This window comes from Cryptotermes secundus, unplaced genomic scaffold, assembly GCF_002891405.2.
Source record: "Cryptotermes secundus unplaced genomic scaffold, Csec_1.0 scaffold1695, whole genome shotgun sequence".
Lineage (NCBI taxonomy): Eukaryota > Metazoa > Arthropoda > Insecta > Blattodea > Kalotermitidae > Cryptotermes > Cryptotermes secundus.
This window is the reverse complement of record NW_019725862.1, coordinates 833-12,325: the sequence shown is the minus strand read 5'-3', so window position 1 is coordinate 12,325 and position 11,493 is coordinate 833. Positions and strand designations below refer to the sequence as shown.

The following is an 11,493-nucleotide window of genomic DNA, read 5'->3' as shown; positions in this document are numbered from 1 at the left end:
GTCATGAATTTTTTCAACATTTTCATGTGTTCGGGCCGTGGAAGGACGACCAGAACGAGGTTTGTCATCAATTGACATTTCACCATTTTTGAAATGGGAAAACCACTCAAACACTTGAGTTTTCCCAATAGCATCGTCGTTGTACGCCATTTTTAACATTTCAAGAGTTTCTGTTCCACTTTTCCCCAGCAAAAAGCAGAATTTCACTGCTGCACGCTCTTCCCGAAAATCAGCCATTGCAAAAACGACGATCACACAAAACAGTTGTCACTATAAACTCTGCCGAAACTAGTCCTTACCTTCTGAAGCAACGGTAGTTGGCTTATACACTCAGGAATGTTAGCTCTATGCGCTCATAGCGGCAAAATGCGGTACTACAAAAGCTCTGCCCACAAAAAAATTAGTTCGGTTTCTTTTGGGTACCCCATCGTAAGTAATATAAACTATTGTCACACATGATTGAGTGACTATAGACAGGGTTTGGATTGATAATTGAACTTACTGAACACTTGAAGATTGTGACTGCAATTAACTATAGTGCTCTTGCTAATTCACACACTTTGCAATTCGTTACAGTTCAAGCTCTCTGTGTCATCACCCACCTGGTAACTGCTTTCAACAACATAGCTCCCTCAGCTTTCATGTTCACATTCTTAATGGCCAGTGACTCTGTCACAACTAACTCGGCATTGCTACGCGATGACTTAAAACAATGGGCCTCCCATGCCTTCACCATGGGTGACTGTCTCACAGTAGCCTCAGACACGAGCTGGTCTCTCTGGCTGCAGACTCTGTCTTGACTCTCAACTCAAACTGACTGGCTTGAGTCTGAGTCTTATGTTATGACTGATGGTCAGTCGGCCAGTCTATCTTGGGATAATGCACCCATCAGGGGCTTATGACCAGATTTTTATTACTGTCAGAAAGTTGCTGGTTTGTTGATGTGGGATGCTCTCTCTGACGAGAAGACGCATGTGTCATTTAAATTGCTGCTGGCCCTCACCAGTGCAATAATTCTTGGGTCCAACCATATTTTACTGTCTCATAATTAAGACTTCCCTTTTTGTTGTCTCCTATGACTCACAGGGCTATGATGGAGGTATTTGAACCTGCCTTCACATGGAATTCAATTTGATTCGTTTTCTGTTGATGTGGGTGATGTGTTTCACTGTAGCGCATTGTATGCCTGGTGATGGACCGCATGGTAACTTCTTCCTGCGGCTCTTCTGTTTTTGCAAGGTGTCACAACTTTTGCAGAGATGGTGTTTATTGAGACACTCCATAGCAACGGCCATCTCCCTAGCTCTGTTATTTTGCCTTTCAGGCTTCATGTCACACTCTGTTTAATACTCTGAGATCATCTCCTAAACTCAGTTCTGCATTTTGGATATCACATTTCAGCCCTGATATGGACATAGCCCAATTGGAATCAAGGAAAATAAAAGTAAACCTGATTTGTATAAAAGGGCCTCGGCCAATATTTCCTTCATTCAGAAAACTATATTCGAGTGAATGTTGGACTTAATCTGGCAGTTGTGGAAATGTAACAAAACAAATTGCATTTGACAGGGTGTCCATGTGTGAAAATAAATGGAACTCAGAATCTTACAGGTTATTCTGATGACAAAGCCCGGCAAGTACCCTGCCTCTAGGAGTTGTGGCACCTCTAACTAATAAACATAATTATGATATTGCATATCAATAAAACCCCCTCGTTGGTGTCTCCACCTTATCGTGGTGAGGGGGTTTGAGTATGCCAAGGACCCTGAGAGCTATACCAGTGGTAGCATAGCTACTGGCAGGGCCTCCCTTGCTGGACAGGTCAAAGGGTAGGCATCAGATGAAGAGAGANACCAAAAACTGATGCCGGAAGCAGCGTCATCAGCAGCGACTTGAAGCACAGAGCAAATGATGCTCGAGATGGTTCAAGTTCGTATAGCAACAGGCGTGACCAGAGTGGTTTGAATGGCTGTTGTACTGCGATGTGGAAGGCAAATGGAAAAACTACCACATTATCACTTTTCCTGGATAGTCTCTTTCCAAAACAGAGATACCATGAATGCAAGATTAAACTGGAGGGGCGGATAGAAGTGACTAGAAGATGTAAGAAGATGCTGGATGACTTTGGGGATAGAAGAGGATATTTTTATTTGAAGGAGAAAGTTGAGATTGCATTAAGTGGAGGGACTGTTTTGGAAGAGACTGTGGACCTATTGTCTGACAGATTACTGATGAATGAATGAATATCAATAAAATCTAATGATTGAACAGTTTTGTTTGTTCTCACGTAACAGTTCTCCTTGGAACATAATTAAGGACCTAGCGTGGAAAGTATTACCAACAAAAAGTAAGTACAGGTAGCATTTTGGACTGGAAAACATGAATCCTAATATTCCATGAAAAACAGCCGCTTTATTGACCAGCTGAGTACCTGTTAGCTTCTCAAGAAAGACCCTTCTCCACAGAGTTTAATACAAAATATTTAGTCACCTATATATTTCTATCTGTAGTAGATTTTAAACTGTAATTCAATTTTTAAAGCCATGTTTTAATAATTCATAATTCTGGTTACTTCTCTCCTACACCAACACCAATAAAGCTGACTATATTTAAAAAAAAAAATAGTGTTTATTCTCAGAATTCTTGCATATTTATTTGTTAAGAGTTGGGAACACTTTATAGAAATCAAATATGATAATTCAATAAATTATGATGAATTTTTGACCCAGTACATGTCTGTATAAATATACTTTAAGTGAGAGCAATACAAACAGGTTATACAGTATGGTTCTTTAATATGAGGAGTGGTCACTGCTAAACTGCACTTTTACTCTATGTTCTTTGAAGTGCATCATATGTTTTAGGATTCGGATCCAAGAGTTACAGGACTTGCAGCCTCGAGCCAGGTAGAAATAACAATAATACCAGATTTGGTAACCTCGACTCCAGCATCTCCTGTCTTCAAAGAGCCAATTCATATTCTGGATATAAGAGATGTAAGATTTACAAAAGTGTGAAACTAGTAATATTAATATATAAAAGGTGTGGATCCTATAGAATACAACATAGGAGAAGGAGAATGATAGTATGTGTGATGTATCGAATTTTTTAATCTTTGCAATAAGAGTGCAGTAGCGTCAACATGAAGCTCTAGTGGGAGAAGAAGAGAAATCTTAAAGAAATTTAGTTGATGAAAATGGATTCTCGGACATGTGAGAAATGTAAACGATAGTAATAACAATAAAGTAGATATTTGATAAATACATAAGATTTGAGGTTTTCACGGCAGTGACTATGAAGAAAGCAGTCTTCTGGGATGTGTCACCGTGTAGATGTGGTGTTAACCGACGTTTCAGAGGAACGCATCTCCTCCATCTTCAGGGTAGAAAGAAAAATAAGAAAATCCACAAGNCATGTAGACTTGTCCCCTTCCTTCCCTGCTCTCATATAGCTGAGTTTATTTCCAACATTAGTCTGCTTGAACCTGTTCTCGCTGTCTCTTCGCTTGCAGATTTTCTTATTTTTCCTTCTACCCTGAAGATGGAGGCGATACGTTCCTCCGAAACATCGGTTAACACCACATCTACATGGTGCCACATCCCAGAAGACTGCTTTCTTCATTTGATAAATAGGTTGTGAAGCTAAGAATTTGGTTCAGTTGGCTAAAAAAAAAGGTAAAACTATCCCTGTAATGGGCTGTGGAGGCCCATAAGAATGTGAGCTGTAGAGGCTCCCTCATTTTCTAGACAGTTGGCTCACAGATAGCAGTTAGGTAGTCCATTGACTGGCCACCCTTTCCCCCCAGGAAAATACCTGGTACTCATTTCTGTTAAGAGGCTGAGTCAACTCCAGGGCCATAGTGCAGCTGGCAGGATTAGGTCAATCGAAAAATCCAGTGACCTCACTTGAAATCAAACCTGCAACCTTCCGGCTTGTAGCATAGTGCCTCAACCAACTATGCTACCGCATGACTCAGAATTGATTCAGGTTGATGTATAATTGCTGGCAGTTCCTTCGGTTTTCTGATTTTTATTCCTGTTACAGAATATGTTCAGATTTTCAATAAAAATACTTTTTTATTCAGTGCCATGATAACTGGCTGAAATAAATTTTATGCAGTTACATTAATAGATCAGCAGTTATTCTTGTATAACCTTGAATTGCCCTTTGGTCACTACTTTTCTAACATCAATCAGAATATGCCTTCCTGCCCTCATGAAATTGTTGTTACTTAATAACAGTGTAAAAATAAGACCCAAATTCATGTCTTATCACTTCTCTTTTTTCAAAGACGAAATAACTCTGTCCAGTGTGACTATTTAAGTTTTTACAACTTGAAAACTTAGTACCCTTACATGTTTCGGTCCTTATGGACCATCTTCAGAAGGAACATCGATACTTATTTGGAAACTACTATCACAATATGTTTTCTGAGTGCTAAGATACATGTACATATAATGCATAGAATGCACAATATACATAAAATCCAACTTTTCCATAATCACAGCAGCTTTTCTGGTATATTAAAGTTTTTAAAACTTTGTTGTTTAATTTAAAATTTATAAACCAAGTAGGTTCATGTCCATTCTTCTATTGTCTTTCTTGATGGGTGCTGAACTAGTGCCGCCTGTTTATCTTGAGATTCTTGGTATCGTCCTGTATTTGTTCGTGGCTTGCTGTGTTGTTTTTACTGTCCAAATAAGTATCGGATGTTCCCTATGAAGATGGTCCATGAGGACCGAAACATGTAAGGGTACTAAGTTTTCAAGTAGTAAAAACTTAAATAGTCACACTGGACAGAGTTATTTTGTCTTTGTAATTGATATGTGATGGACCAGAATGAAACAAATCAAATTTTTCTTTTTTCAGTTCATACAGTTGCTTCTTATTATACTGGTCATTCTGGCCACAATAATGTGTGCAACATATATTTATATTTTTCAAAATTTTCATCTGTTTGTTAATGTTGTTAGTAGTTAGAATAATTATCTGGGGTAATTCAGCTGACAGTAAAAAGGTATTTACATTGCAAAAGAAAATTGTTAGAATCATGATGGGTGTCAAATACCGTAATTCCTGTAGAGAGATATTTAAGAGACTACAGATCTTAACTTTGCCTTGTGAGTATATATATTCATTAATAAACTTCATTACAAATAATGAAGAACATTTTCAGATGAATGAGGATGTACAGTGTTAACACAAGACACAAACACTGTCTTCATAAACCAACTGCTAACCTCTCATGCTTTCAGAAAAGTGCATATTATGCTGGGATCAGAATTTTTAATAACCTGCTATCTGATCTCAAATGTCTTATGATTGAAAAGGCACGATTTAAAATAGTACTGAAACTATGCTCAAATACACACTCATTCTACTCTGTTGATGAATACTTATTGTCTAGAAAATACTTATATATCTTTAAATAGCCTTGTTGATTCATTCATTCATTTATTTTTCGTTCCATGGATCCACAATACAAGTGAGATATAGGACATGTCCATACAGTGATTATTCTTAAAATTAATAGAGCAAGAACTAAGTACATAAATAAAAAAGTATAAAATACAAAAATTGAAACAAAACATGTAGAATCAAATAGATTCCAGTCATATAAGTTAATTTAATGAAACATGCAGTTTAAATTTAAACAATGTCAGTTTGAACATATCACAGAAATTGCTTAAATGACTAGACTAGAATAATAGAATAATGACTAGAATAATACTAATAAAAGACTGGATGATCAACAGGTGATTCTAGTGAATGCATAATCNTATGTTTTGTATTTATATGACATATTCCACATCCTGCAGTCATTTTGACTAACTTTGGATTCATGGAATGCAATGCAATGTTATATTATGTTAGTAATTAGGTAACTAATGAATATTCACAATTAAGCATACAATTGCTCAAGGCCACCTCCTTAAAATAACTTAACTCAATTTTTTTTACCATTATATAATTGTTTTGCATCATTATAATATCTTCACTACATTCTATGTTATATTAGTTGGATCATTTAATTGATCATAATAAATATGAATTCTCATACAATTAATTTTACTAGATTTTAAATTACATATTCATTATTAAATCTATAATATTAAAAATCCACATACAGATGATGATAAATTGATTGGCAAATCAATTTCTGCTTTCAGTATACTTCTGTTTAATCACATTCATATAAATTTTGTTTTACATAATTAACATTGCTTTGATTAGGGAAAATCACATACACCGAATTGCAGTAGAATTTATAAAATCAGTCATATGAAGGACAATTAGTATACTTTGTAATATTTTATACTTTCTTTTGAGTTAAAGAAAGATGGGCCATGAAGTTGGCACTTTAATTCCTTCTCATATACTAGTCTAAGAATGCATTTAGTTTATGTTTTCTGTATGTTGCTGGCAGTTGGTATCTATGGTTACCGTAAAATACAACCTAAATTTAAGTTATATTTATGGTAAATATTTAATTCTAGTCAGTAATTTAAAAGCTGACAATTTTGGCTAGGTGAGTGGTTAGCTGCATACCCAAGGTGCTTTTCAACCAAGAAATGTTCCTCCATACCTACTATTGAATGGGTGGCTGGGTGGAACCCAGAGCAAGTCTGGATACAGTGAGAAGAGAAAAATCTCTGCTCCTGCCAGGAACAACTGTGATTCTCTTGACTGTAATTCCCACTGACAAATTTGCTGAATTATAACAATGTAGTTGCTGTTCTGTACTTGAAAATCAATTTTTTTGGGACAGTGGAAGGTTCTTCTTGCACACATCTGTAATACAGGTGCTCCAAAGTAATAAAGGCATTACAATTTTCTGAACATATTTTCTTTCATTTGTACAGGAAGAAAATATTGGGCCAATACAGGCAACCTTAATAGAAGGTTATAAAACAGAAATTGATGTGGAACTTGTGTATTCGAATGGTGAACGTAAGTTATTTACTACTATATTAACATAATCTAAGTAGTTACTTGATCAGCAGTGTGAATTATTGGAAAGTAGTGCAAGGGAAGAAATGATTTGCATTTAATGTGCATTACATTTTAGATCAGCTTATTTGGAACAAAATGGATTATATGAACTCGTCATAAATTGTGATATGTTAGCTAACAAATTTTCAAATTGTCTTAAAAGATTCAGCATCTGATGAAGTTCAGAACTAATATTACTTGTAAATACTGTACGGAAGGCCTGAAATAAATAAATGAAAGAAAGAAGGCAAATGAGTAAATAAGAACATCAGAAAATAGTTCAAATTATGAAAGTCACTGTTTGTATGATGTCCTCCTAAAAGACAGGAAGAAATATAAAATAGTCTGTCAGTACTGCTGATCTGATCTAATATATTTTCAGTGTGTAAGTCATTAATTAGGTGAAAATTATAAAGAAAACACCTCTTCAATTTTTCTAATTCTTCGAGGATTTTTTCCTGAAAGGTATAGGTGAAATATTTGATCAGTATCACATTGTAAAATAATTAAATGTTTATCCTGTTTAAATGCATATGAATACAAAAATTTTCTTGAATTACCTTAAATTTATCATAAAGACAGTACCTTAAAATATCGTCATCGTTGTCGTTTTCACCACCACCATCATCATCAACATTGGCAAGACAACCCTTTTTGAGCTATGGCCTTAGAAGATTCTGCCACAGTTGTCAATTCTATCATAAATTAGACCATTCGGTTTTTGCGTCAGTATTCTTTGTTGCAGAGCAAGGTCATCAGCCTTGCATTGATCTCCCAACCTGGAGGACCAGGTCATTGTATTTATATACCCCAGGCACAGGGTGGCCCAGTTATACCCCCAGGCATCAGGTTCCCTTTTCGTCACCTTCTACAACTCGCAGGGCTCTAGTGGAGGTATTCTAACCTACCTCCACATAGGAATACACATTAGCCTCCATGATCCATTATGAGATGAGTGTAGTGTATGATAATAATTCAGGGAAGTGGCCATGTAAGTTTACTTTGGAAAGAAGTCAGTTTTTCTGAGGCTCGACCTGACTGAGATTCATGTTAGCAATGTACAAAATTACAGAGGCTTAAATGTAGCTTTGGTTACTTAATATGTAGTCAACACAGGGAAGTATCTGAATTAAAAATATAGTCACCATCATCAGTTTTCATCGATTTGTATAAATTGAGATTCACGTAAGTAACAATTTCTGCTTGATACCTGCATCATGCTGATTTCTTGCATAGCTTATTCTTTGACCTTGAAGATAAAGAAATTTTTACCAATTTGTTTATAAAAATGAGAACTTGTTTAATGTTCCTTGAACTAATTTTTACAGATCTTGAAGAAGTCTTCGATGCTAATATCTTCGGAGATACAATAACCGTGACACCAAAAGAGTCTTTTGGTAACACAGAATTTAGTGGCAATTTTGGAGTCCTAATTTTGGTGGTAAGGTATTTTATTCCTTAAAATAAATGTTTGTTATTTCTTTGACACAAACATATGATGTGATTTTGTACCCACCATACACTTATTTCACTGAAACACTTCTACCCACAATCCTAATACTTTCTCTACCAGAGGACTGTGATGTGTCATTGTAAATCGCATTCACCTTCACATGTAACTACTCTCACAAAGAAGTATGAAGAAATAGTATGTCTGAAACATACATATTCTGTTTAATAAGGCATTACTCTTAAGTGGCAATCTATTAATTTCCAAAGAACTTTTAATCCAATTTTAATAATTGATATCAGTACCAACTGGAAAAACAAGATGGACCGAATTAATGATATTTTAGAAGGGAAACTGGAATTAAAAGTTCTTTAAAGGTGTTAGAAGATGCATGATTACAGTCATTTGACAACATGTAAAGATTGAATAGCATAAGATTAATAAGGACGTTAGAATTAAAATGTGTAAGGCAATCTGTGGGATCACCCAGAAGAAGTGTGACGTGACAGTGGAGAAAATGAGCCGTAAGAGTTTAAAAAATAAATATATTATAGAAGAAGCTCCCCTCACACCCTATCAGATTTAAGTTTTCTTCATGCAGTGTGTTTTTAAAAGTTACTTGCTTTACAGTGCCCTCTGAATATGAGCTTTATTAGCTCAAAAGTTCAGACAAAATTTTATAAAGGTTGAAACACAAAATGGTGATTTTCTTAATAGTTTGATTGATTTTTATGAAATAATGATATTTCAGTCATATTTTTACAAATTTTGTTTAATATTCAGATGGATGTGTGGTTTTTTTTCGCACCATCATATTCACTTAGTGTGACATGTTGCAGTTAACACTGTGACTCTCAACAGGTACTTTCTTGATATTGCCTGTGAATTGGTAAATTTTAAGCATTTATATTCCAATATCTCTTTTTGACTAAAACATTAATAAAAAACTAAAGTTGATAGTCAAAATCCAAGTTTTTATCAGTTGGAGAATGATGTTAGTAAAAAGTAAAGCTATCCCTGTACCAGGCCGTGAAGGCCCATAGGGTTGTGAGATGTTGAGGGTCCCACATTATCTAGACAATCGGCTCAAAGATAGCGGTAAGGTTATCAGCCTTACGCGCCGGCCGTGCTTTACTCCCCAGGAAAATTATTTAATTAATTCCTGGTACTCATTTCTGTTAGAGGCTGATTCGACCCCAGGGCCATAGTGCGGCTGGAAGGATTAGGTCAATTGAAAGAAATGCAATGACCTCATCGGGACTTGAACCCGCAACCTTCTGGCTTGTAGTACACCTCATAATTACTTGGGTCCTATGTATAGAAGTGTGCTGTTTTTCTCTTGTATGTTTATTATGTATGGTAATAGGAACCTGGATTTTAACTGTTAACTTTAGTTTTTAATTAATATAATGAGGAACACTTTTACTACATTAATAGCAAGAGAGAAAATTTATTTTTTGCTTTCAATTTTATTTTTAACAATTATAATCAGTCATAAAAATCTTCTAGTGATATTCAACTTAATTATACTTATATCACAGATGAGTCTTGTGAACTGATCTATACAGTGAAGCACTGAACTTCCCATTATATTGAAACTGTGATTATTTATAGGCAAAGCACCGAGGTACTACCCGAACAGGAAAGACTGTGATCCATGTAACACTGCCAGCCAATTATGTGACAGCTCCACCAACAAGTAAGTAGAGATTTGAAGTACTGCTCAGGTGTTTAATCAGCTTTAATATGTGGAATTCTGATGATTAGAGAACAGAAAGTTTTGGGAAGACTTCCAAAGTTTGTGAAAATATAAATCATTATGTAATCTGCCAATATTGTTACAGTTTTTAACATGATATCCATAAATTAATGTCCATGATTGTAAGTACACTACACTGTCTGTCTGTTGTCTTTTGGCATGTTTAGTTCTCTTATCTGGTCAGGTTTCACATGTCATGTTGTTTCTGCTCCATTTTATTTTGCAAGAGATTCTGGTATATTAAAGGCAATTCCTGTATTGGATGTTTGTATATCTTCTTCACCTCTAAAAGACTATGCCAAGTAAAATAAATTAATTTCTGAATTTGTTGAGTTCCACCTTACTATTTGGAACACCTCATGTTCCAAGGATCCAAGTTTTGGTTTTCTATGATACCATATGAATTAATTTACTATCACTGTGACTGGTACCCTTTTTCCATAAAAATATTTCCAAATGAACATACGTGTATAAATTTATTATAAACCTTACCCCTCGTATTTTAATGCATCCTTTGCCAAAACTAAGTATGCTTTCTGATTAAATTAGTGTATTGTGAAATACTCCATAGTATTCCATATAATTACATAGGTCGTACCCAAAGTCATGATCACCTTTTTTTTGCATTCAACCTGGGAACAGCAGACGAAAGAGAGTATGGTGGTAGGTGGAACCAGCTGTTGTATTAACCTTGAGTGTCTTGTGACGATAATAGCTTGCATCACATGACCAGTATTACTCCTAACAAAATGACCGACAGCGATATGTCATTTTGCCAGCGTGCTGTCATCTAATTTCTTGTGAAAGAGGAAATCCCTGCTGCAGAAATTAACCAGAGACTTCAGCGTGCTTATGTGTGTGCATGGGTGCGAGCAGTGTTCGAAGATGGGTGAAACATTTTAAAGATGGGAACACCAGCATCGAAGATCAGCCTCGGAGCGGTCGTCCTCGAACAGCCTCAACTGAACGCAACAAGGAAAGAGTGGATGAGATCATTCAAGATGACGGGCGTGTGACTGTGGACACAATAGCCCAAAAACTTGGTATAGGTCACAGTGCAGTACAGGAGATGATTGGAAGCTTGGGCTATAGGAAAGTTTGTGTTCATTGGGTCCCGCAGTTATTGACCGAAGACTACAAAGGTCAGCAAAAAGTCATCACCTCAGAACTGCTGCAGAGATATCGACATGAAGGCAATGATTTTTTGCTCTGTATTGTGACAGGTGACAAAAGCTGGTTTCATCATTTCGAGCCTGAAACGAAACGGAACTGCAGAGTATGGAATGGCACC

The 11,493-nt window shown here is 35.9% G+C and overlaps 1 protein-coding gene across 2 annotated transcripts in view; it reads left to right on the top strand.

The window, feature by feature from the left end:
• Positions 1 to 10,555, top strand: part of LOC111863825 — a 29,831-nt gene extending 19,276 nt beyond the window's left edge. For both annotated transcript variants that reach the window (XM_023850552.2, XM_023850553.2), the window contains exons 6-9: positions 2,865 to 2,996; positions 6,864 to 6,951; positions 8,322 to 8,434; positions 10,058 to 10,555. In XM_023850552.2, the coding sequence (XP_023706320.1) occupies positions 2,865 to 2,996; positions 6,864 to 6,951; positions 8,322 to 8,434; positions 10,058 to 10,150 (426 nt within the window). In that variant the 3' untranslated portion in view covers positions 10,151 to 10,555. The remainder of the gene's footprint in view (positions 1 to 2,864; positions 2,997 to 6,863; positions 6,952 to 8,321; positions 8,435 to 10,057) is intronic.
• The last annotated feature ends 938 nt before the right edge of the window (positions 10,556 to 11,493 follow it).